General features: G+C 37.0%; 1 protein-coding gene across 7 annotated transcripts in view; it reads right to left on the reverse strand.

Moving 5' to 3' along the window:
* PPFIA2 (PTPRF interacting protein alpha 2) overlaps positions 1-27596 on the reverse strand; it is a 516520-nt gene that overhangs the window by 255224 nt on the left and 233700 nt on the right. The window contains exon 1 of one of the 7 annotated variants that reach the window (XM_010383663.2): positions 13646-13752. The exons of the other annotated variants lie outside the window; for them this stretch is intronic. Within the exon in view, the coding sequence (XP_010381965.1) occupies positions 13646-13681 (36 nt within the window). The 5' untranslated portion in view covers positions 13682-13752. Of the gene's footprint in view, positions 1-13645; positions 13753-27596 lie in introns of those variants that run through there. 7 annotated transcript variants of the gene reach the window in all.

The following is a 27596-nucleotide window of genomic DNA, read 5'->3' on the forward strand; positions in this document are numbered from 1 at the left end:
ACACATGTACATATATGTTTATCGCAGCACTATTCTCAATAGCAAAGACTTGGAACCAACCCAAATGCCCATCAATGATAGACTGGATAAAGAAAATGTGGCACATATACACCATGGAATACTATGCAACCATAAAAAATGGACGAGTTCATATCCTTTGCAGGGACATAGATGAAGCTGGAAACCATAATTCTCAGCAAACTAACACAGGAACAGAAAACCAAACACCACATGTTCTCACTCATAAGTGGGAGTTGAACAATGAGAACACATGGATACAGAGAGGGGAACATCACACACTGGGCCCTGTCAGTGGCTGGGGTGCTAGGGGAGGGATAGCATTAGGAGAAATATCTAATGTAGATGATGGGTTGATGCATGTGGCAGTGGTACATTACCACTTGCAAATATATTCTAATTTACTGAGTCTTTTATGTCCCAGTAATCAGTATTTTTGACAAGTTCCTCCAAACATTTTAATGTGCAACTAGGTTTAAGAGAAACATGCAGCAAACCACCATCACACGTGTATACCTATGTAACAAACCTGTACATTTTGCACATGTATCCCAGAACTTAAAGTATGATTAAAAAAAAAAGAAGAAGAAGAAAGACAGAAAGAAAAGGGAAGAAAGGGCCAAACTACTCAAAAGAATGCGGAAAAGAAGAGGCTCACTTTAATATGTTGAAAGTAATGGTAGAGGGGCTGTTTATGCTTCATCTTGGCAAAGAGATAGAAAATATTGATGATTAATCAAAAGGTCAGAATCCGTTATTCTATTTCCTTTAGCCAAGGGTTTTCCCCAGGATGGTTTTTGTTTGGTGTTTTATTGAGCTCTTGCTTCCTCTGCAAGTGAGCCTAATCTATATGCAGCTCTGGAGCAATGTCTAGCAGTTGATTGTTCTTTTCTGGCCTCTGGCTGCAGGCTTGTCCATGACATTTAGAAGGTCTACCACAAAAGTGCAAGTGGAGGCTCAGTGCTGCCCTCCTTCTTTTTCCTCCACCTCTGTTCCACACAATGAGGTCCCTCTCATACATATGTATGCCCTGACCCACATGTACCAGCTTCTCAACTACAAGCAGTCTCCTTTTGGCTGTATGGTCCTAAGGATACACATGTCAGAGATGAGGTTTGCAGACAAAGGAGGAGGCCCATTCAGTCCTTGGAAATAGGCTCAGAGCATTGGATCAGAGATTTTCAGGCTTCCTGGTACATGGAGATGGTGTAGAAGAGGTAATGGGATACTGAACTGGGTCTAGACTCCTGGTCTCAGGAACATCTGTTCTAGTGGTAGGGAATAAGACCAAAAGAAGATTGTAGAAGGGCTGAAGCACAGAGCACCCAACAGGGTTGCCTCCATTTTCTCATGTTCTTGATGTACAGTAAGGATTAAGTACCAATACGTCATTTAGCAGCTGCTGTATCATGAAAATATTTCCATGCTGGTAGAAGGAACCAGAATGAGGATGTCAGAAGTTATATGCAAAGTTACATTGGGCATATAAAATATTTTTGTACTCACCTTTCTACAAAGACCTCAACTATAACTTGTATTATTTGCTTATGCATATCATTCCATTAGAATACTTCTTTTCTTTCTTGTCTGCCTGAAAATTTTCCAAAGTTTTCTTTAAAAGTGCAGGTCAAACTTAAACTCTGCATGAAACGTTTCCCAGTCTTCCATCAGCAAAATTAACTTATGTTTAGATAGCACTTTGTACATAGTTCTAACTTAACACTGCCACACAGCATTACATTTATGTATGTGTATTTTCCCTATTAGGATATAAATGCACTGAACACATGATATTTGCTCTTTCTTTCTTTACCCCAAACCAAATACAGTGTTTGATATACACAAAGGATACAAATAATTTTTGATGAATTGAATTAAACACATATATCAAGTTTCCTATTGCTATACTGTTTTGTTTATCTTTTTCTTGAAATTAATTTTTTTCAAGATCTTTTGTGGAAAATGTGACAGAATATTCTAGGTATTATATAATCAGGATGGTCTACAGTAGGCAAATTATCTTTATTGATTCAGCCAATCATTTGGAAACCTTTATTTCTGCAAAAGGCCAGATAGTAAATAATTTAGGCTTTTCTGACTATACAGTTTCTTTCCTGCCACTCAACTCCAAAGTTATAGCACAAAAGCAACACAGATTATATGTAAACAGCAGGCATGGTTGTGTTCCAGCAAAACCTGATTTACAAAAACAGGCAACAGGCCAGATGTGGCCCTCATCTACACCGGCACTTCTTAAACATGGTTACACAAGAGAATAAGTCCTAATGCCTTAAAGCATCCAATTATATACTAATTAACTTATCTCATATATATTCAGAATGGTGATAGTTATGTAGTATCTTAGGAGAATTGAGAAAATAGTTATTTTAATAGTATTATTTTTTTCTGTGGTTCAGATGAGCAATGCTGGCTGACAGAAATGCTTATCTAGACAATTGACTTCCATTCATAGATAAGCCTAAGACTATCTTATATTTTTAACACAGGCTATCATTGGTTCATGTTGATTTTTTTTTTCAAACAAATCTGCTTAGGTGTTTTATACTTCAGTTGTTTTATTATATCTAAATATAAACTGCAAAATTATCATTATTAATTCTTTTATTTTGGTTTTATAAATAAAATCTCCCATTTCTTATATAATAAAGCAGTATGGTTTTTTTTTCAATCTATATCGTATGAGCTTGAAATTGTATAGATACAACTAAAACCCAGACTACAATTCTTATTAAAATGTCTGGGAAATTGTTTTTAATTGAGTTTTTTATGTACCTCTGAAGTAATTTTTTGTATACAATACTCCATCCAAGCTCTGTAGATTTTTTTTTTTTATTATACTTATTAAGTTCTAGGGCACATGTGCATAATGTGCAGGTTTGTTACATATGTATACTTGTGCCATGTTGGTGCGCTGCACCCATCAACTCGTCAGCACCCATCAATTCGTCATTTATATCAGGTATAACTCCCAATGCAATCCCTCCCCCCTCCCCCCTCCCCATGATAGGCCCCGATGTGTGATGTTCCCCTTCCAGAGTCCAAGTGATCTCATTGTTCAGTTCCCATCTATGAGTGAGAACATGCGGTGTTTGGTTTTCTGTTCTTGTGATAGTTTGCTAAGAATGATGGTTTCCAGCTGCATCCATGTCCCTACAAAGGATGCAAACTCATCCTTTTTTATGGTTGCATAATATTCCATGGTGTATATGTGCCACATTTTCTTAATCCAGTCTGTCACAGATGGACATTTGGGTTGATTCCAAGTCTTTGCTATTGTGAATAGTGCCGCAATAAACATACGTGTGCATGTGTCTTTATAGCAGCATGATTTATAATCCTTTGGGTATATACCCAGTAGTGGGATGGCTGGGTCATATGGTACATCTAGTTCTAGATCCTTGAGGAATGGCCATACTGTTTTCCATAATGGTTGAACTAGTTTACAATCCCAACAACAGTGTAAGTGTTCCTATTTCTCCACATCCTCTCCAGCACCTGTTGTTTCCTGACTTTTTAATGATTGCCATTCTAACTGGTGTGAGATGGTATCTCATTGTGGTATTGATTTGCATTTCTCTGATGGCCAGTGATGATGAGCATTTTTTCATGTGTCTGTTGGCTGTATGAATGTCTTCTTTTGAGAAATGTCTGTTCATATCCTTTGCCCACTTTTTGATGGGGTTGTTTTTTTCTTGTAAATTTGTTTGAGTTCTTTGTAGGTTCTGGATATTAGCCCTTTGTCAGATGAGTAGATTGCAAAAATTTTCTCCCATTCTGTAGGTTGCCTGTTCACTCTGATGGTAGTTTCTTTTGCTGTGCAGAAGCTCTTTAGTTTAATCATATCCCATTTGTCAATTTTGGCTTTTGCTGCCATTGCTTTTGGTGTTTTAGACATGAAGTCCTTGCCCATGCCTGTGTCCTGAACGGTACTACCTAGGTTTTCTTCTAGGGTTTTTATGGTATTAGGTCTAACATTTAAGTCTCTAATCCATCTTGAATTAATCTTCGTATAAGGAGTAAGGAAAGGATCCAGTTTCAGCTTTCTACTTATGGCTAGCCAATTTTCCCAGCACCATTCATTAAATAGGGAGTCCTTTCCCCATTTCTTGTTTCTCTCCGGTTTGTCAAAGATCAGATGGCTGTAGATGTGTGGTATTATTTCTGAGGACTCTGTTCTGTTCCATTGGTCTATATCTCTGTTTTGGTACCAGTACCATGCTGTTTTGGTTACTGTAGCCTTGTAGTATAGTTTGAAGTCAGGTAGCGTGACGCCTCCAGCTTTGTCCTTTTGACTTAGGATTGTCTTGGCAATGCGGGCTCTTTTTTGGTTCCATATGAACTTTAAAGCAGTTTTTTCCAATTCTGTGAAGAAACTCCTTGGTAGCTTGATGGGGATGGCATTGAATCTATAAATAACCTTGGGCAGTATGGCCATTTTCATGATATTGATTCTTCCTATCCATGAGCATGGTATGTTCTTCCATTTGTTTGTGTCCTCTTTGATTTCACTGAGCAGTGGTTTGTAGTTCTCCTTGAAGAGGTCCTTTACATCCCTTGTAAGTTGGATTCCTTGGTATTTTATTCTCTTTGAAGCAATAGTGAATGGAAGTTCATTCATGATTTGGCTCTCTGTTTGTCTGTTACTGGTGTATAAGAATGCTTGTGATTTTTGCACATTGATTTTGTATCCTGAGACTTTGCTGAAGTTGCTTATCAGCTTAAGGAGACTTTGGGCTGAGACAATGGGGTTTTCTAAATATACAATCATGTCATCTGCCAACAGGGACAATTTGACTTCTTCTTTTCCTAACTGGATACCCTTGATTTCTTTCTCTTGCCTGATTGCCCTAGCCAGAACTTCCAACACTATGTTGAATAGGAGTGGTGAGAGAGGGCATCCCTGTCTTGTGCCAGTTTTCACAGGGAATTTTTCCAGTTTTTGCCCATTCAGTATGATATTAGCTGTGGGTTTGTCATAAACAGCTCTTATTATTTTGAGGTATGTTCCATCAATAATGAATTTATTGAGTGTTTTTAGCATGAAGGGCTGTTGAATTTTGTCAAAAGGCTTTTCTGCATCTATTGAGATAATCATGTGGTTCTTGTCTTTGGTTCTGTTTATATGCTGGATTACGTTTATTGATTTGTTAATATTGAACCAGCCTTGCATCCCAGGGATGAAGCCCACTTGATCATGGTGGATAAGCTTTTTGATGTGCTGCTGAATCCGGTTTGCCAGTATTTTATTGAGGATTTTTGCATCGATGTTCATCAGGGATATTGGTCTAACATTCTCTTTTTTTGTTGTGTCTCTGCTAGGCTTTGGTATCAGGATGATGTTGGCCTCATAAAATGAGTTACGGAGGATTCCCTCTTTTTCTATTGGTTGGAATAGTTTCAGAAGGAATGGTACCAGCTCCTCCTTGTACCTCTGGTAGAATTCAGCTGTGAATCCATCTGGTCCTGGACTTTTTTTGGTTGGTAGGCTATTAATTATTCCCTCAATTTCAGAGCCTGCTATTGGTCTATTCAGGGATTCAACTTCTTCCTGGTTTAGTCTTGGAAGAGTGTAAGTGTCCAGGAAGTTATCCATTTCTTCTAGATTTTCTAGTTGATTTGCGTAGAGGTGTTTATAGTATTCTCTGATGGTAGTTTGTATTTCTGTGGGGTCGGTGGTGATATCCCCTTTATCATTTTTTATTGCATCTATTTGATTCCTCTTTCTTTTCTTCTTTATTAGTCTTGCTAGCGGTCTGTCAATTTTGTTGATCTTTTCAAAAAACAAGCTCCTGGATTCATTGATTTTTTGGAGGGTTTTTTGTGTCTCTATCTCCTTCAGTTCTGCTCTGATCTTAGTTATTTCTTGCCTTCTGCTAGCTTTTGAATGTGTTTGCTCTTGCTTCTCCAGTTCTTTTAATTGTGATGTTAGAGTGTCAATTTTAGATCTTTCCAGCTTTCTCTTGTGGGCATTTAGTGCTATAAATTTCCCTCTACACACTGCTTTAAATGTGTCCCAGAGATTCTGGTATGTTGTATCTTTGTTCTCATTGGTTTCAAAGAACATCTTTATTTCTGCCTTCTTTTCGTTATGTACCCAGTAGTCATTCAGGAGCAGGTTGTTCAGTTTCCATGTAGTTGAGTGGTTTTGATTGAGTTTCTTAGTCCTGAGTTCTAGTTTGATTGCACTGTGGTCTGAGAGACAGTTTGTTATAATTTCTGTTCTTTTACATTTGCTAAGGAGTGCTTTACTTCCAATTATGTGGTCAATTTTGGAATAAGTGCGATGTGGTGCTGAGAAGAATGTATATTCTGTTGATTTGGTGTGGAGAGTTCTATAGATGTCTATTAGGTCTGCTTGGTGCAGAGATGAGTTCAATTCCTGGATATCCTTGTTAACTTTCTGTCTCATTGATCTGTCTAATGTTGACAGTGGAGAGTTGAAGTCTCCAATTATTATTGTATGGGAGTCTAAGTCTCTTTGTAAGTCTCTAAGGACTTGCTTTATGAATTTGGGTGCTCCTGTATTGGGTGCGTATATATTTAGGATAGTTAGCTCTTCCTGTTGAATTGATCCCTTTACCATTATGTAATGGCCTTCTTTGTCTCTTTTGATCTTTGATGGTTTAAAGTCTATTTTATCAGAGACTAGGATTGCAACCCCTGCTTTTTTTTGTTCTCCATTTGCTTGGTAGATCTTCCTCCATCCCTTCATTTTGAGCCTATGTATGTCTCTGCATGTGAGATGGGTCTCTTGAAGACAGCAGACTGATGGGTCTTGACTCTTTATCCAGTTTGCCAGTCTGTGTCTTTTAATTGGAGCATTTAGTCCATTAACATTTAATGTTAATATTGTTATGTGTGAACTTGATCCTGCCATTATGATATTAACTGGTTATTTTGCTCGTTAGTTGATGCAGTTTCTTCCTAGCCTCGATGGTCTTTACATTTTGGCATGTTTTTGCAATGGCTGGTACCGGTTGTTCCTTTCCATGTTTAGGGCTTCCTTCAGCGTCTCTTGTAAGGCAGGCCTGGTGGTGACAAAATCTCTAAGCATTTGCTTATCTGTAAAGGATTTTATTTCTCCTTCACTTAGGAAACTTAGTTTGGCTGGATATGAAATTCTGGGTTTAAAATTCTTTTCTTGAAGAACGTTGAATATTGGCCCCCACTCTCTTCTGGCTTGTAGAGTTTCTGCCGAGAGATCTGCTGTTAGTCTGATGGGCTTCCCTTTGTGGGTAACCCGACCTTTCTCTCTGGCTGCCCTTAAGATTTTTTCCTTCATTTCAACTTTGGTGAATCTGGCAATTATGTGTCTTGGAGTTGCTCTTCTCGAGGAGTATCTTGTGGTGTTCTCTGTATTTCCTTCATTTGAATGTTGGCCTTCCGTACTAGGTTGGGGAAGTTCTCCTGGATGATATCCTGAAGAGTGTTTTCCAACTTGGTTCCATTTTCCCCCTCACTTTCAGGCACCCCAATCTGACCTAGATTTGGTCTTTTTACATAATCCCATACTTCTTGCAGTCTTTGTTCATTTCTTTTTCTTCTTTTTTCTTTTGGTTTCTCTTCTCGCTTCATTTCATTCATTTGATCCTCAATCGCTGATACTCTTTCTTCCAGTTGATCAAGTCGGTTACTGAAGCTTGTGGATTTGTCACGTATTTCTCGTGTCATGGTTTTCATCTCTGTCATTTCGTTTATGACCTTCTCTGCATTAATTATTCTAGCTATCAATTCTTCCACTCTTTTTTCAAGATTTTTAGTTTCTTTGCGCTGGGTACGTAATTCCTTCTTTAGCTCTGAGAAGTTTGATGGACTGAAGCCTTCTTCTCTCATCTCGTCAGAGTCATTCTCTGACCAGCTTTGATCCATTGCTGGCGATGAGCTGCGCTCCTTTGCAGGGGGAGATGTGCTCTTATTTTTTGAATTTCCAGCTTTTCTGCCCTGCTTCTTCCCCATCTTTGTGGTTTTATCTGCCTCTGGTCTTTGATGATGGTGACGTACTGATGGGGTTTTGGTATAGGTGTTCTTCCTGTTTGACAGTTTTCCTTCTAATAGTCAGGACCCTCAGCTGTAGGTCTGTTGGAGATTGCTTGAGGTCCACTCCTGACCCTGTTTGCCTGGGTTTCAGCAGCAGAGTTTGCAGAAGATAGAATATTGCTGAACAGCGAGTGTACCTGTCTGATTCTTACTTTGGAAGCTTCCTCTCAGGGGTGTACTCCACCCTGTGAGGTGTGGGGTGTCAGACTACCCCTAGTGGGGGATGTCTCCCATTTAGGCTACTCAGGGGTCAGGGACCCACTTGAGCAGGCAGTCTGTCCCTTCTCAGATCTCAACCTCCGTGTTGGGAGATCCACTGCTCTCTTCAAAGCTGTCAGACAGAGTCATTCGCGTCCGCACAGGCCTCTGCTGCTTCCCCTGTTGTTTTTTAGCTGTGCCCTGTCCTCAGAGGTGGAGTCTACAGAGACAGGCAGGTTTCCTTGAGCTGCTGTGAGCTCCACCCAGTTCGAGCTTCCCAGCCGCTTTGTTTACCTACTAAGCCTCAGCAATGACAGGCGCCCCTCCCCCAGCCTCACTGCTGCCTTGCGGTTAGGTTGCAGACTGCTGTGCTAGCAATGAGGGAGGCTCCGTGGCCATGGGACCCTTCCGGCCAGGTGTGCGTATAATCTCCTGGTGTGCCCGTTTGCTTAAAGCGTGGTATTGGGGTGGGAATTACCTGATTTTCCAGGTGTTGTGTGTCTCAGTTCGCCTGGCTAGGAAAAGGGATTCCCTTCCCCCTTGCGCTTCCCAGATGAGGCAATGTCTCGCCCTGCTTCAGCTCTCTCGCTGGTCGGGCTACAGCAGCTGACCAGCACCGATTGTCCGGCACTCCCCAGTGAGATGACCCCAGTACCTCAGTTGAAAATGCAGAAATCACCGGTCTTCTGTGTCGCTCGTGCCGGGAGTTGGAGACTGGAGCTGTTCCAGCTCTGTAGATATTATCAAGACCCAAAACTTGAAATCTCAATTAGCTCCTCCTTTTCTTTTTTATTCAGTTTATTAGAAAATTTTGTTGCATTTATTTTTCAAAACATATCCAGCATATAACCACTAGCAACCATGCTGGTCTGAGTCATCCTTATCTTTCCTCTCAATTACTGTAGCAACCTCCTAACTGATCTTTGCTTCTGTCCTTGTCTCCTTTAGCCTATGCTAGGCATACTAGCTAGAGGAGTCCTTTTAAAACATAAAACACACATGTCTCTCCTTTGTTCAAAATCCAAAGAGTAATCAGTTTTAGATGGAGAAAAATTTATGAGAAACTGGAGGGACCTGTCCATCCTCACATAGTGTGGTAGGTCTGTGCACTAGAGCAGAAAACATCTACCATTGAATCTGAAACCCCATCACATAACCAAAGGTTTCTACATTTCAATTCATGTGCTATTTGTTTTCTTAGTATTAGATATATTTTTTAAAATAATAATACCAAAGACTGTCTACTCCTACTTCTGACATAAATAAGTGCTAAGTTCCTTAGATATGGATTCTAATAGTCACACAGTATTCAACTTCAGGATGGGGCATTAACTTTATATATGTATGTAATATATAAATATATGTATGCTTCTTCATCTCTGAAATAAATTTATAGTACAAACACTATTTCCCTTGTGTGTTATCTGCAAGGATCAAATGAGATAATACTTATGGTAAGAGCTTTTTGGGGCCGGCCACGGTGGCTCACGCCTGTAATCCCAGCACTTTGGGAGGCTGAGGTGGGCGGATCACCTGAGGTCAGGAGGTCGAGACCAGCCTGACCAACATGGAAAAACACTATTTCTACTAAAAATACAAAATTAGCTGGGTGTGGTGACACATGCTTGTAATCCCAGCTACACAGGAGGCTGAGGCAGGAGAATCACTTGAACCCAGGAGGCGGAAGTTGTGTTGAGCTGAGATCATGCCATTGCACTCCAGCCTGGGCAACAAGAGCAAGCTTTGTAAAACTTAAAGAATTATAAATAGCAAGAGTTTACTTTCACAGGTACTTTAAAGAATAGAAATAACATTACTTCATTGGGATCCAAAACAAAGCAGAACCTTTTGTCCAATTATTATTGAGATGTTTAGATGTGTAGATGGTGAAACTCTAGATTGTGCCCCTTCTCAGTGGCTTCCAAATATTATACAGAAATTAGAAAATGGTAAGAGAAAGAAGGTTTTCCATTTTAGCCATCATCTTGATGATAAAAGACCTTCAAATTTTATTATTGAAGGATTCCTATTGCATCCTCTTCCAACTTTTGGTGTAAAAGTTGAGACCACGGTGAAATACCAGGTATAGAGCCCGAGTGAACAAGCTTTTATTTGCAGGCATTTATATAGGGTCTTTTCTCTTTTTCTCTGTCCCAAGGAGCTTAGGGGCCTTGGTGGCCTTGATAGCTCTGTCTTCTTCACCCATATTTTCTTGCTTCAGGAAATACTTCGAGGTCTTGCTTTCTGAACAGGCTCACTCCATCTAACCCTTTTTTTTTTTTTTTTTTTTCCCGTTGATTCCTGACTTCCTCTGTGGACTCATAATTATATAAACTCCTCTGGAACGAGACTCAGTGTAGCTTCTCTCTGACCCCATCTCAAAGTTGTGAATCACCTCTACTCACTTCTACAACCACATATGGTTTCTGCGGACCTAGAACAGGTTGGAATTCTGGGAATCTAGCTTGAACAAGAAAGGAAGTTAGATGCCACCTTTAAAGAAAATATTCTCCGTCTTCCCTGAATACAAAGGACTCAACATCATTTTGGTGAGAACTCAACCTTTTTACTTCATTAGAAGTAAAAAGTGAATGGTTTTGAAAGTTCAGAACCATTCTATGCTGTCTGTTAGATGTTAAAGGCGGCTGGAATTTAGAAGAGGAGAAAATAAATGAACACATATCAAAGATAAAAGCAACCTTACCACTCCAATTACTTAATTTCCTATGCCTCATATTTTGGTTTCTTCATTTGTCAGGTTCCAAAAGTTATCTTTACACATATTCAAAATGTCAATTGTATTTTAGAATCCAAAAATTTAATATTTTCCAAACAACTATTTTATATATATATATATAGAGATATAGATATACACACACACACACACACACACATATATATATTATATTAACATTTTTCCAAGCAGCTATTATATATATTTCCTTAATAACATATATGCAAATAAACAGATGAGGCAGGCAGATGCATACAAATGTGTGTGTGTGTGCCTGTACGTGTGTCTGAGCTCCAATCACACTTCCCACAGAAACCATTCATTTCTCATGAGCTCCTGTAACTGGAACTTTACCAAACTTGTCTTCATATTAATTTTTCCAATTAATCACATAGAAACTCAAACTTGTTCTACATTTGAATCTGGTAATTGTATAATGTTTATCGGCAGAGCAAAAAGCTGAAATAAATTTTAAAACAGGTATATATAATATCTAGAATTTATTAATTACTTAGGTATGAGACACTGTTCAAAGCTCTTTATATATTTTATTTCTTTAATTCTAAAGATAACATCATGAGATAAGTTTTATGATTGTACCAATTTTAGCAACAACAAAGGAGATATGAAAAGTCACAAATGTGGCCAGGCGCGGTAGATCAAGCCTGTAATCCCAGCACTTCGGGAGGCCGAGATGGGCGATCACGAAGTCAGGAGATCGAGACCATCCTGGCTAACACAGTAAAACCCCGTCTCTACTAAAAAATACAAAAAACTAGCAGGACGAGGTGGCGGGTGCCTGTAGTCCCAGCTCCTCGGGAGGCTGAGGCAGGAGAATGGCGTAAACTTGGGAGGCGGAGCTTGCAGTGAGCTGAGATCCGGCCACTGCACTCCAGCCTGGGCGACAAAGCGAGACTCTGTCTCAAAAAAAAAAAAAAAAAAAAAAAAAAGAAAAGTCACAAATGTGTGTGGCATGCATAGCAGGGATTTAAATAGATGATAACCTTGAGTTAAGAATAATCTGGAATTTCTGATTTGTGGGGGGAAGAATTCTCACTCAACTGTTTTTTTAAAAATTAATATAATGATATACTAATTTTGCACAGTCATAAAAGAAAAAAATCTTCAAAGAAATTGCTATGACAAACAAAATATTAATGATTAAGAAGCATAAAAATAAGGCCATGTCTGAAATCATGTTCACCCACATGAAACATTAAACTCAGAATCAGCCAGGGAGGCTGATGTGCAGCTAATTAGAAAACATTCTAATTAGTTTTCTTTATAGTTTTCGTTGTTTTTCATCTTTATTCTTTCCTTAATCTTCAAATGGCAGCCGGGTAGATGTGGTGAAGTTACGTCCACAACAATTATTTACTAGGAAAAGGAAAGCCATGTTCAATAAGATTTTCATTGCAAGATACACAATAAAAAAATCTGTTAATTTTCAAGCAAAACAATGAAAGTTGAAAATTCCCTAGCATATATAGAGACGATTCTGAAAAATATCGGGTCAATTTTGTGACCATTTTTGACCCATATCTGGGCATTTTCAAATAATGTCAAGAGACATCATTTACATTTGAAAAAGCATATAAAAAGGAAAAAAGAAACCTCTCACCACCGCTATCAGACATTTTGTGGTGGGAGTGTCAATTAGTACAAACTTTTGGAAAATTATTTGTTAAGAAAATAATGCTTCTTCAAGGAAAGCATTATAAGAAAATAATTAGAAATGAAGATCAAGATTTATAAACAATAATGTCCACAGTTAAAATTGATTAAAATGCAATTTACAATCGTGGAAATTTGGATAACATAGGAAAATATTTCAAATAAGAGTACATTTTTAAAAAACACTGTACAAGATTATATGTACCACTAGATTTCAAATACATAAAAATATATCCAAAGTTGCATCAAGCTATTTCCTCTATATTGTAGGTTCTGTGAGGGGAAAAACAAAAAACAACCCTGCTGTTTACTTTCATACCTTCAGCATCTACATCAGTATATGGAACATAATCAATGCTCAGTGCAAAAAATAAAGTTAAATGATGAATGAATTATATATATTTTTTCATTCATATATATTCAATATACGCCTGGTAAGCAGTCCTTTAAAAACCCAACATTTCCAAGTCCTGAGCTGATTGGCTAACTGAATAGATCAAACATTTCTACAGGAAGCAGACAGTGTATATTCAAAGAAAGAGTCCTTTCTTCTCTTAGTTTTGCAAAATTGGGCAGTAGAATGTTTCTGTTTGTTAATTTGAAAACAACAACAAAAAAAAAACAAAGACTCTAACAACTTTTTAGGTTTCTTGTGCAGTTTATGTGACACAAGGCATGAAAAACATTTAGCATATAAACACATAGCACTAAATAAATCGGAAGTGCAGTTACTACAGTAAACAGAATCTCTCAAAGCCTATTGAGATGCACTGTGTGATTTTTTTTTTTCTGCCTGCTTTTAAGCTTTTTTTCTGTAGTGTCCACCAATGTCAGCATGTTAGCTAACAATGTGTCTAATACTTAGTAGATGCTCTCTTATCATCCCTTACTTAAAAATCCCTTAACGGCTCCCCAATGTCTTCATTACAAAATCTAAACACCTCATGCCGACACAAAACATACCTGATGTTCTGTCGACCTCTGCCTCTCCCTTCCCATCTCCCACTGCTATCTCTTATATACCTGCAGCCAAAACTAATTACTTACATTCTCTGAGCATTCTACATTCTAAACTTTGTGATACTGGACCCAGCTTAAAATAGAATTTTTCTTTAATATAAATTATAATCTTCCTTTAAAATTAACCCATTAGTTTTTATTGCACTCAAAAAATAATCTTAGCTTTTCTCAAAAATGTTTAGTTTTTAAACTTTTTAATTGTTTATTTTTATTTCAAAATATTTGGGGTTCAGGTGGTTTTTGATTACATGGATGAGTTCTTTGGTGGTGATTTCTGAGATTTTGGTGCACCTGTCATTCGAGCAATGTACTGTATACTCAATATGTAGTCTTTTATCCCTCACTCCCCTCCCATTCTTCCCCACAAGTCCCAAAAGTTCATTACCTCATTCTTATGCTTTTATGTCCTCATAGCTTAGCTTCCACTTATAAATAAAAGAGAACCAAATATGGTATTTGGTTTTCCATTCCTTATTTACTTCACTTAGAATAATCACCTTCAGTTTCATCCAAATTGTGGCAAAATACATTAGTTTGTTCCTTTTTATGCCTGAGTAGTATTCCATGGTGTTAACTAAAAAGCTTCTGAACAGCAAAAGAAATAATCAGCAGAGTAAATAGACAACCCGCAGGGTGGGAGAAAATATTTACAAACTACACATCTGATAAAGGAATAATATCTAGAATCCACACAGAACTCAACCAAATCAGCAAGAAAAAAATAATAATCCCATCAAAAAGTGGGCAAAGGACATGAATAGACAATTCTCAATAGAAGATATACAAATGACCAACAAACATGGAAAAATGCTCAACATCACTAATTATTAGGGAAACACAAAGTTAAACCACAGTGAGATACCAACTTATTCTTGCAGGGATGTCCATAATTCAAAAGTCAAAAAACATTATATGTTGGCATGGATGTGGTGAAAAGGGAACTTTTTTACACTGCTGGTGGGAATGCAAACTAGTACAACCACTATGGAAAACAGTATGGAGATTCCATAGAAAACTAAAAGTGGAACTAGCATTTGATCCAGCAATCCCACTACTGGGAATTTACCCAAAGGAAAGGAAGTCATTATACTAAAAAGAAACATGCACCTGCAAGTTTATAGCAGCAAAATTTGCAATTGCAAAGATATGGAACCAACCTAAGTTCCCACCAATCCAGTGGTTAACTTTTCATTTTGAAAGAATTTTAGATTCATAGAAGAGCTATAAAGATAGTACACAGAGTTCACATATAACTTTCATCTTCTTTCTTCTAACATTGACATCTTATAGTATGTTCACCATACTAAGAAATTAATATTTGTGCAATAGTTTACTTTCATTTTTTAAAATGATTTTATGTAGTTAAAAAAATCTATGCCACTTGAAATTGATCAACAATATATAATAAAGGTAGAACAATCAGGCATACATTGGTGGGTAACCTTTCTCTGAAGATTAGTGTCATAAGAATGTTTTCTCTATATTTTCCATTAGCAAATTATGAAATGAATCCAGATTTACTTGTCATCTATGATATTTAAATGGCAATAAATTAGCAGCCTGCTTTATATATGATTTTCCCCTCAGTGACAGAATTAAACCTCATTGCTCTACAAAACTGAACAAGCAAACCAACCACAAAGTCATATTCAAGTATTTATTTTTTATCTTCTTATTTATCCATATGATTATTTCTTGAATTAATATTACATGAGCAGATTTATTTGGAATTGTGGCAATAGACAAAAAATCTTTTATGTCTGCCTCAATAGAACTTCCAGAATTTAATTAAAATTTATTCATTGGTTCTGCCCTCTTCTATCCCAGTCAAGATTCCTCCCCTGAACAAATACAGTATATAGGGTCAGTGCAATGAGCAGAATTGCTCAGAAAATGTCCTCTCTCCTATTAACCTTATCCACATGTGAACATTACTGATGGTAGCATTTAAAACACCTTATCTTTCTTTTATTTTAAAAGAAAACTAATTTAAGTAATAAGTAAAATTCAGAATTAATGTCTTCACTGCTACATTCTATCATAGTACAATTCACATATTAAGTTGATAAATAATGACAACACCTGTAACTTTTCTTCTGTAATCATATGAGCAAATGAATTAATTGGAAGTTATTTTATTTTGACACTTCTAGAAGTGGTTTTTTTAAAATTAGGATTTTCATACACATAACTTTAGGACATTTTTGGAGGTATGCACTGTCTTATAATGTATCCACATCCAAGTGAACTCATTTACTAAGGCTGAAATTAGAAATAAAACACTTTAAGGAAATTTGGTATTCTTAAATCATACAATTCTGATACAACTAAATGATACTTTTTTTGACACATATGACCATTCAAAATAATTACTTTTATACAATGATAAAGTTGATGTCTGTTTTTAAAAAATAAATACGCTAAATTATCCTGCATGGCCTACATTTATTCCTTGTTTAAATTCACTGTGCTTTCCTTGATAAAAGATTGGTAGAAACAAATTAACTCATTTATTATTCTATGACATTTTATCATTTAAGCTGTCACTTATGCTTTTATTACAGAGAAGAATCTGTGGTGGATTCTTAGAGACTTTCTTCCTATCCACTTTTCTGCATTCCTTAAGTGTTGTTTTCTGCTATTATATTCAATCTGCAAGATCACATACAGCTAAAATAAATTTAATGAGAGAGAAAGTATGTGTTTCTATTACTGGCATTGCCATGAATTTTATATCACTGGTTTGCTTTGGTAATTTTATACTGAGAAATGAAGATATATAAAATCATCATAATAAAAAACAAAGTGCCAATTAAAATTATACTTTATAATGAACAGTATTTGAGAGGTGCTGAAGTAGTTAATGTTAAGTCAAGTAATGGGGGGTACAAGGTTACCCCTCTCTTTGCTACCAGCTACATGTACCAATGAGTAAATCAAAATAAACCTTTCCTGTAGGATAAAAAGCTTGCTGTGTTTCAGAAATCTTGGAGATTACCCAACATAGATATAAACACACTCTGATAAATGCAAATAACATACAAATCTAAAAGCGTATTATTTATATTGATAAATATGCTGTGTTTACACATAGTAATAAAAGTGTAAATAGCAACAATTCTAAAGATTATGCTATAATTATTTTAGCTTTATCATCAATTTCTCTTTCTGACTTGGGTTTGGATTTAGCTGCTCTTCAACTACTCTGATGGCCAGTCTAGGCTACTGAAGATTATCACTTACTTTATTCATCACCTTAGATGCTTACACTACACCTTCTCAATGAGTACCATCTGGATGTTTTAAAGTCAACTCAAATTCAATGTCTTCAAAACTTACCTTCCCCACATTTTCTCTTTTTGAATATTATTTGATAAACACTTCATTATTTAAGAATTCTATTTTAAAATCAGAAATCTGGGAGTCATTCTATATTCATTTTTCTCATGAGTACATCCAATATATCAGCAAAGCCTAACAATTCTACCCCAAATAGATTTCTAGAGCCTCACTCTTTTCTCTCCTTCCTCACATTTGATCATCTCTTACCAAAACTCTTTCTTGAATTTCCACTATACCGGCACATCTTATACTTGGAAAGACCTTAAACTGCCAGCATGCCAATTTTTTTTTTTTTGTATCTTATGGCTTAAATAGTTTTAAAGATATTATATTTTTTTCCACATGAGTTGTGGGAATTAAGGAGAAGATGCTCTCCAGATTTATAATTCTTTTTTTTTTTTTCATTTTTTTATTATACTTTAAGTTCTAGGGTACATGTGCATAACGTGCAGGTTTGTTACATATGTATACTTGTGCCATGTTGGTGTGCTGCACCCATCAACTCGTCAGCACCCATCAATTCATCATTTATATCATGTATAACTCCCCAATGCAATCCCTCCCCCCTCCCCCCTCCCCATGATAGGCCCCAGTGTGTGATGTTCCCCTTCCCGAGTCCAAGTGATCTCATTGTTCAGTTCCCACCTATGAGTGAGAACATGCGGTGTTTGGTTTTCTCTTCTTGTGATAGTTTGCTAAGAATGATGGTTTCCAGCTGCATCCATGTCCCTACAAAGGACGCAAACTCATCCTTTTTTATGCCTGCATAGTATTCCATGGTGTGTATGTGCCACATTTTCTTAATCCAGTCTGTCACAGATGGACATTTGGGTTGATTCCAAGTCTTTGCTATTGTGAATAGTGCTGCAATAAACATACGTGTGCATGTGTCTTTGTAGTAGAATAATTTATAATCCTTTGGGTATATACCCAGTAGTGGGATGGCTGGGTCATATGGTACATCTAGTTCTAGATCCTTGAGGAATTGCCATACTGTTTTCCATAATGGTTGAACTAGTTTACAATCCCACCAACAGTGTAAAAGTGTTCCTATTTCTCCACATCCTCTCCAACAACTGTTGTTTCCTGATTTTTTAATGATTGCCATTCTAACTGGTGTGAGATGGTATCTCATTGTGGTTTTGATTTGCATTTCTCTGATGGCCAGTGATGATGAGCATTTTTTCATGTGTCTGTTGGCTGTATGAATGTCTTCTTTTGAGAAATGTCTGTTCATATCCTTTGCCCACTTTTTGATGGGGTTGTTTGTTTTTTTCTTGTATATTTGTTTGAGTTCTTTGTAGATTCTGGATATTAGCCCTTTGTCAGATGAGTAGATTGCAAAAATTTTCTCCCATTCTGTCGGCAACCTCCAGATTTATAATTCTTATATAGCTTTTCTATTCGGAAAAGAGTAGAAGAGTGGAAAAGCGTATTGCATTTGTTTCAGATTGATGAGTTTTACCATTTCAAAGTTCAAGTACTGTCTTTATGCTTGTTTAAAGTTGGCCAAGTTATGTAACTAACAAGAGATAGATTCTACTTATTTGTAAGAGGAGGATAATACTTCCTGAAAGAGTTCTTGTTGAGATTAAATCAGATGTAATATATAATGTTCCTGTCTTCATTTATCAACTCTTCTATCCACTTAGCTTTCAGTTACCAGGGTTTCCAACTATAATTTGATATATAAAATGAAATTTGACTTTGCTGTTATGGGTTGGTGTCCTCTCCCAAATATGTCAAAGTCCTAACCATTGTACTTGTAAGTTTGAACCTTTCTGGAAATAGGGTCTTTGCAGAAGTTAAGATGAAGTCATTTGGTTGGGTCCTAACCCAAAATTACTGTGTCCTTATAAGCACTAGAGATTTGGACAGAGACAGACACATACACAGAAAGACAATGTGAAGACACAGGGAGAGGTCATCTACAAGCTAAGGAATCTGAGGCAATCAAAAGTTCAAAGAATGGACCAGATTCTCCCATACAGCCTTCAGTAGGAACCAACCCTGCAAACACCTTGATTTTAGACTTTTAGCATCCAGACTGTAAGATAACAAATTTCTGTTGTGTAAGCCACACAGTTTGTGGTACTTTCTTATGGCAGCCTCAGCCAACTAATAAAGTTGTTTTATTATTTTTTTTATAAATGTGCCCACTATTATGTTAACTTTTTTGGAAGGTTAACTAACAAAATATCTGAACCAGAAACACATAGATAACTTGTCATATCACTTAGTAAAGTACCCCAGGAAACTAGACGGTTCATGAAAGATGTTGATAATGTTAGACATGAAACCAAGAGGAAAATATGTTTAATGAATTGCTCTTGCATCCTACAGAACGAGAGAAGGCATCATAATTAAAAGAGAAGTAAAATATAATATGCATCATTTTCCCTTAGCCCCACATTATAGCTTTTCTTTGGCTGTTTTGCATTGTTCAGAGTTCTAGTTCTAGTAGAAGAGAACAGAATCCACTCAAACTAGGGGGAAATCTGTCACAGCATGTTAAATGTCTTACCGCATCACTGGTAGGGATGACAAAATAGACTTTAAGCCAAACATTTAGTAACTAATCCTAAAGCTACCTGGCAGAACAAGGATCCAGGAGAATTACTGTCTCTTCCACAGTTAGGAAGTCACCAGCTTCAGTTCTCCACCACTACTGCCACGATGAGGAAGGATATGTAGCGGTAGTAGCTCCAGAAACCCAACATGGCTTCTACAGCCTGCACCAGTGAAAAGCATTCCACACACTTTTCAAGATCCTCAAAGTTGCTGACCAGGTGCTGAGGCCTCAGCTAATGCTGCCAAGAAAAACTCCACATGCCTTTGACTGTGCTTGTAGGTAGACAGAGAAGGAGCCACTGAAATTCGTCTCTCTGAGAAGATTTAAGATTGACTGAACAAGAGAATCTTGAAGATGTACATTGTAGCTTTCCATATTCTGCAATTCTTCAAGGACCATTAAAAGGAGATTGGTATGGTGTTGAGCACCAAGCCACTATACCCACCAAATAACACAGAAACGTTGGTTAGTTATGAAACTCTCTTAGGTATCTGATGCAGGCTCGACTTTAGGAGTTTTTACTCTTCATTACCACATACAAGCTATTAGCCTTTCTCTTTCCTGAAAACCTAGTTTTGAGGCTGCTTCTCTCAGGTGACACTGCCTGCTACCTTTCCTTGTTGCAATAATTTACAAATGCCCCAGAGATACTTCCTTAAAGATTTTAACACCTGGATCATGGCCAATTTCACTATTCTAGTCAAAATTCTTGATGATCCAATACCAACATGGAAGGATATTGACCATCTCTTTTACAATGACTTGATCCTCAATCATGTCTCAGCCATCTACTTTCAAGGTCATATCTGTGTCCTGCTAATAACAATAAGTACACCCCAATTCCATAATCTCAACCTTAAACGTCTCATTCTCTATCTACTAATTTTCTCTATTTCCAATACTTTTACTCCTCAAATAACTAACATTCAGTAATTTTTCAAAGCTACGAGAACCAAATCCACTGCAGACCACTCCTCCATGCTTTCTCATGTTCTCACATCCCTAGCTATTAATCTTAGATAGTACAACCCATCACGGTAAGCACTTTCTTTTCTTTTCTTTTCTTTCTTTCTTTTTTTTTTTTTTTTTGAGACGGAGTGTCTCTCTCTCGCTCAGGATGGAGTGCAGTGGCCCCATATCGGCTCACTGCAAGCTCCGCCTCCCGGGTTCCCGCCATTCTCCTGCCTCACCCTCCTGAGTAGCTGGGACTACAGGCCCCGCCACCACGCCTGGCTAATTTTTTGTGTTTTTAGTAGAGACGAGGTTTCACTGTGTTAGCCAGAATGGTCTCAATCTCCTGACCTCGTGATCCACCCGCCTCGGCCTCCCAAAGTGCTGGGATTACAGGCGTGAGCCACCGCCGGCCATGGTAAGCACTTTCTTACTGACACCTTCACCTTTCTAAGCATCTTTCTCTTCCCCAGAACTCCCTACAAACTTTCCCTGCCTTATCATTTTTTCTATCTGTCTGTCTATCTATCTATCTATCTATCTATCTATCTATCTATCTATCTATCTATTAATAGTTGCCTCTTTTCCTACTTGGCCATAATTTCCACGAGGGCAAAGACTCTTGTTTATTGCTGTTTTCTCAGATGGTGAAATTGTGGTTTAGTATGTAATAAGAGCTCAATAAATAATTACTGAGTAAATTAATGACATAATAATATTTTAGGTTAACTAGAATATTGTCTGTCAGGTTAAAGCTGCTTAAATATTTTACTGAATAAATGAGTCATATAGAATAAATCCTGAGATAAAACAAACCTTTAAAGTCTATTTGATCTACTCATTAAAGGTAGAATGAAAAATCAATTGTGTAAAGCCAATAATATACAAAGTAAACAAAACAAATGTATTCTACTCATTTTGTCATATATCATACTTTGAAACTTTCTTCCATTTCTAAAAACTTTTCCTCCTAAATTTCCTACCTTTTAAATGGAAATTACCTCAATTAAAGTAACAATATAATTTTCAAAGATTAAAAATATATGAGATAACTAATTGAATAAACTCTTACATTGGTCCATTAAAATAACTACAGGTTATATTAATATTGTGCTGGAACTGATTATCTTCAAATTGATTCTATTCTCCTCAATCTGTCTTTAAGGAAGGATATTAAGACTTGAAAATACTTAAAGACTAATTTTAATGCTGCATTTCAGCAGTCACAATGTAGTTCCCAAATTATTAATTACATCAGGTAAATCAACCATGACAAGCTATTAATAGGAAATGGAGGAGAAAATTATATTAGTAAAAACTATTTAAACTGATTATCTAATTATAGAGAGACCTACATTACATAACCATGCAATAGGAGAGCCTATAGAGGTACAGTTGCATGTCTGTAACTTTGAATGTTTATGGTGATGTTGCTTCCATTACTATAATGAACTATTAGGTGACCTACAATATATCAAATGGCATGGAATCATGTACTTAAAGAAATGTCTCAAGACCTTATGCAACTAACATGCTCCTAAAGCCTTCACAGCATTTAGCTATAGAAGCAAACAACACAAATTGCTATTTAGAACTTATAATAATGATGAAGGATTAATTTTAAAATGGAATTTTCTGAGTTTATATACAGTACCCCATAATCCATGGAGGAATGAATACATTCCAAGATCCCCAGTCAATGTCTGAAAACAGGTAGTACCAAATTTTATATATGTTTTTTTCCTGTCTATATGTAGACGTAATAAAGTTTAATATGTAATAAAGTTTAATTTATACATTCGACACAGTAGGAGATTAACAAAAATAAAGTAGGACAATTATAACAACATACTGTAATAAAAGTTTTGGATGTGGTCTCTCTCACAAGAATTATCTTATTGTACTGTCTTCACCCTTTATTTGTGATGATGTGAGATGATATAATGTCTATGTGACAAGATGGAGTGAGGTGAAAGATGTGGTAGGCATTTAGCACTGGGTTACTTGGACCTTCTGACAATATGTCAGAAGAAGGCTCATCTGCTTTAGGTGATTCTGGATCACTGATCTATCACGATGTTCATGGCTGGATGTCAGGAGTGGATGATGTTGATGCCTAACACTCAGGTAGTGTAGACAGCATGGATATGCTGGACATAGGGAGGATTCATGTCCCAGGCAGAATGAAGCAGGTTGGCGAGAGATTTCATCACACTACCCTCAATGGTGGGTAGCAATTTAAAACTTGTAAACTGTTTATTTCTGTAATTTTTCATTTAATGTTTTTGAGCCATACAACTGACCTTAGGTAACTGAAACCACAATACTGAACTGAAAGTGTGAATGAATAAGTGGGGACTACTGTACTTGTAACTCACAAAGTATGCAATTAAACACTTATTCTTTCCATCCTCCACTTTGATTCTTTCTTCTTTTTTTCTTCGTTTCTTCTTTTGGCAAATATTACTTGTCATCTACTACATGCCAGGTGCTTTGACAGGTCTAGCAGAATGGTACATAACAAGACAGACAAGGTGACTGAGATCTAAAGGATAGGAAGTAGTCAGTTAAGAGAACAGCTGAGAAGAAGAGGGTCAGGAGGTAGTGACCACCCTTCCTAAGAGCATCCCCATACATTTCTGCTGGTGAGAAATGCATGCTGTATTCTAGGAGCCAGAGTGCTGAACATAGAATCAGTGACAGTGCATGTGTCAAGAGGAGAGAGAAAGTAGGCAGGGTTTATACCATGCAGTGCCTGGTAGCCCAGGGAGAGGGTTTGTTCCTATTAGAACTGCAATGGGAAATCATTATAGCAGATGTTTTTAGGGGGGTGGGGAAGGGAGGTGTCACATGATATAAACATTTTAAAATATAATAGCAGAAATGTCTCTCTATTTATATGTTGCCCTATTTTGTATATAGTGCTAGGGAATCATATAAATCCAAAAATTATGCCATGTTTTTACAAAAACGAGGTCCTAAATATTCACAAAAGAATTACTAGACTGTAACTCAATGATTACAGTCAATGGAATACAACATATTCTTGACTGTTTCTAGAAATTTCAGGAGTCATAAAAAAAATAAGTGTGGTCTAATGTTCACTAGCAAAAGATCAAGGTGAGTTTCAAGTCTTCTGCATTCCCTCGATAACAGCCCCTCACAAAAGCAGTTTAAAATAGTAACTGTGGTGAGCGTATTTATTATCTAATTGAGCTGGTGATGGTTTATTCTGATATTTACTAAACACTTATTCTTTGGAAAAGATTCATCTGCAATGTGTCATCGACAGTGGTAAGTACAGTGTACACATGCAGTAAGTGCAATATAATAACATTTTCTTATTTGAGAACAATTTTGAAAAGTAATGTCATCCAAAGGAACCTGTTTTTAAAATCATTGCCCAGCTCTTTGGGAGGCTGAGGTGGGTGGATCACGAGATCAGGAGATCGAGACCATCCTGATTAACAAGGATCTCTACTAAAAATACAAAAATAAATAAATACATAAATAATAGCCAGGCGTGGTGGTGGGCACCTGTAGTCCCAGCTACTCAGGAGGCTGAGGCAGGAGGATGGCATGAACCCGGGAGGCAAAGCTTGCAGTGAACTGAGATCACGCCACTGCACTCCAGCCTGGGCAACAGAATGAGACTCCATCTCAAAAAAAAAAAAAAAAAATTGCACATTTTTTTCATAAAAATCAATGATCTTGTATTATGAAACTAAACTGCATCCAGGACTGCTCAATTTTGTATTATAAAGTTTATATTGTAGATTGTTACATAAAGACAGCAGCAAGGGTTAATTTTTGCAATTGTTCTTTTTCCAACCAAACATGATCATAAAATGCATTTACCTATGGGAATAAAGATGAATCAAATAAAATATTTGAAATATGGCATTGTACATATACTTGTTCCATAATAGCTTTTTGAAAGTGTTAAATCTGTAGATGTGAAAGAAGGAAGAATATAAAAAATCTGAAACTGGACAAGAAACGTTCATTATGCAAGATATTTAGAGCTAGCTATTGAATTGCTTCAAAATAATTTATTGTAGGCTATTATTTTCTTCTTGATTCCACTGCCTACACCTTACCAGTGAATAAATAGGTACTCTCCTATGTGTGCAAACACCTTCTTTTTAGAAATATTAACCATCCACTGTGGATTTTATAGGTACACTACAATATATGGAAAATTGGATGTAACTCTGTATGTCTTACATGATCAGAAAAATACGTTATATTAAAAGAATATTCTTTCTGAAGATTGACTCTGAAAAATAAAGTTTTAAAGGGGCTTATACAGGCGATTTAAATACAAAAAGTTGAATCAATCAGCACTACATCTCTGTAAGCACACAATAGGAAAATTTCTGAATGAGAAATTACACATGCTTTCTGTCATCAGACTCCTGCTAGCTCAGTGCTATAATTCATCCTACACTGCTGCAAATGCATCTTTATAAAAATTACAGCACTACTACTAACATTCTGTGCTTCATTTCACCAAATTTTAACCTAATCACTTCCCTGCCATCCAATTTTTTCCTCAGAAGCCCTTTTCCATGACAAATAACTCTCTTATCTACCTTGATTCTTCACAGAATGGTTTCCTCTGGCTTGCTTTGACTGCAAAAACTTTATTTAGAGTGCATCACTGTCCTATGATCCTCACTCATAGAGACAATATTCTGTATTAGTTAAGGTAGTGGTAGCTTCTGTAACAAATAAATCCTGAAATTTCAATAGAGGTTTTTCTAATTAGTGGACTGGGGGAATTTTCTCCCCACATTTACTCAAGGACTCAGGCTGATGGAGGTTCTACCATATTTAGCATGTCACTTCTAGTTTGCTCAAAGGATCAACACTCATCTATCAGAGGATTACATGAGATTGCTTTTTGGCCAGGCCAGAAAATGATGTATGCTATTCTTGCCACTATTTCATTGGTGATAAATCTGTCATGTGGCTGCTCCTAACAGAAAGGGAGGATGGGATATACATTATACCCAAGTGCCCAGCAAGAACGAAGAACAGTTTTGCTAAACAGTTCACCAGTCTCTCACAGTCCCATAGACTTCACATGCAATAGGCACAGGAGTTTGTTAGCATTTTTCTAGTTAGTAAATAGTTCCTTATTCCTAGGACACTTGAACAAACTACATCTTTCTTAAAATTGACAACCCCCTATATTCTTATCTCTGTGAGATGTTTTAATCTTCACATGGTTGACCCATTTCAAAACGTATCTTCCTGATAAAAAAAAAAAAAGTATTTCAACATAAGTGTTCTTTACTGTCGACCTCTTCTGCTACTCATATTCATGGTCATGCATGCACCTCGCTTTGCACATTTTTGTCATTTGAACATTTGAACTATTATTAATTATTGAATACTGCATCAGTTTTTTCATCTGCATGCCCTAGGAAATATTATTTCTTTTAATAATAGAACTCGGTAATAAAATCTTCACTGAACTACACTTCTCATTCCTGGGGGTGGTATCTGTACACTGTGTTGCCAAAAAAAAATCTAAAGCTTACCTCTATAATGTGAGGAATGCTTAGAAAATGAAAATGTTCTACTAACTTAACAAGAGTTTAGACTGAATTTTTCCACCCCATACCTCGTGCTAATTTCAAATTAACCCACCAATAGCTGCTAAACCTTGGTCACAGTCTTGTTTTTTCTACATCTACTACCATGGTTAGTGAAACATCAGTTTCCCCATATCTTCCAAAGATATAAAAAATGAACAATTCTTAGAATAAAACCAAACTTTTAGAACTTTGGACCATCTAGTTACCTAGATGCCCTTCCCTCCTTTATCTGCCTTAAAAAAACTCACTTATTTTCCACTACCAAACTCACATATTATACATTGTATGATACCTCTGCTGCCCCCAGCAAAGCTGTGGGAGTGACTGCCATCACCTTGTTTTGAAAGGAAGTGCTGAAGAACATCAGTGCCCAGGAAGAGAGCTGCCTTGAGGGTGGGGCCACTTTAGACAGTCCCCATTGAGTCAATGGCCAATGGAGCCATAGGGGTAGTTCTATCCTCAAGACCATAGACTGGTAGAGCAACCAGAGTTCTATTCCAGCACAGAAGAGCTCTGGTGTGGGCTGCACCGAGCAAAACCAAGCAGGGCTGCCTGGAGCCCTGAAGCCCATTTGCCCAGTAAAGCTGAGAAGATGGAGCCTCTACCCCAGTGTGTCCAGAAGGAGACCTCTGCCCCAGTGGGCTTCGAGGGCAGATAACTGAGTCAAAGAAGATTCTTCCACAACATTTATGTTTTGGACTTGTTCAGGACCTATCATTTATTTCTTCTTTCCTATTTCTTTCTTTTCCAGTGGGAATGTCTTTCCTTGCCTGTCCCACCATTATATTTTGGAAGCACATAACTTGTTTAATTTCACTGGTTCACAACTGGACAAAAATTTGCCTCAGAATGAATTATATCTTGAGTCTCACCCATATCTGATTTAGATAATATTTAGATGAGATGTGAACTTTAGACTTCTAAGTTGATATTAGAACAAGTTAAAATTTTGGGGGCAATTGAAAAGAAATGAATGCATTTTACATTTGAGAAGGTCATGGCTTTTTTGAGGACAGGGGCAGAATGAAAAGGTCTAAATATATCCCCTTAAAATTCATATGTTGAAACCCTAATCTCCAAGGTGATGGCATTAAGAAATGAAGCCTTTGTGAGATGATCAGCTGATGGGGGCAAATCCTTCATGAATGAGATTAGTGCCCTTATTAAAGAGGTCTGAAACTCCTTACCCATTAAAGCTGCCATGTGAAGTTACAGCGAAAAGACAACTATCTGTGAACCAGAAAGCAATCCCTTACTAGACACTGAATTTGAGGGTGTCTTGATCTTAGATTTCCAAGCATCCAAACTATGAGAAATAAATTTCTGCTGTGTATAAGTTACCCTGTTCTTGGTATTTTGTTATAACATCCCAGATGGACTAAGACACCTTCCTTAACAATTCTCTACCCTTTTAGATAGTCAG

This window comes from Rhinopithecus roxellana, chromosome 10 (assembly GCF_007565055.1).
Source record: "Rhinopithecus roxellana isolate Shanxi Qingling chromosome 10, ASM756505v1, whole genome shotgun sequence".
Classification (NCBI taxonomy): domain Eukaryota; kingdom Metazoa; phylum Chordata; class Mammalia; order Primates; family Cercopithecidae; genus Rhinopithecus; species Rhinopithecus roxellana.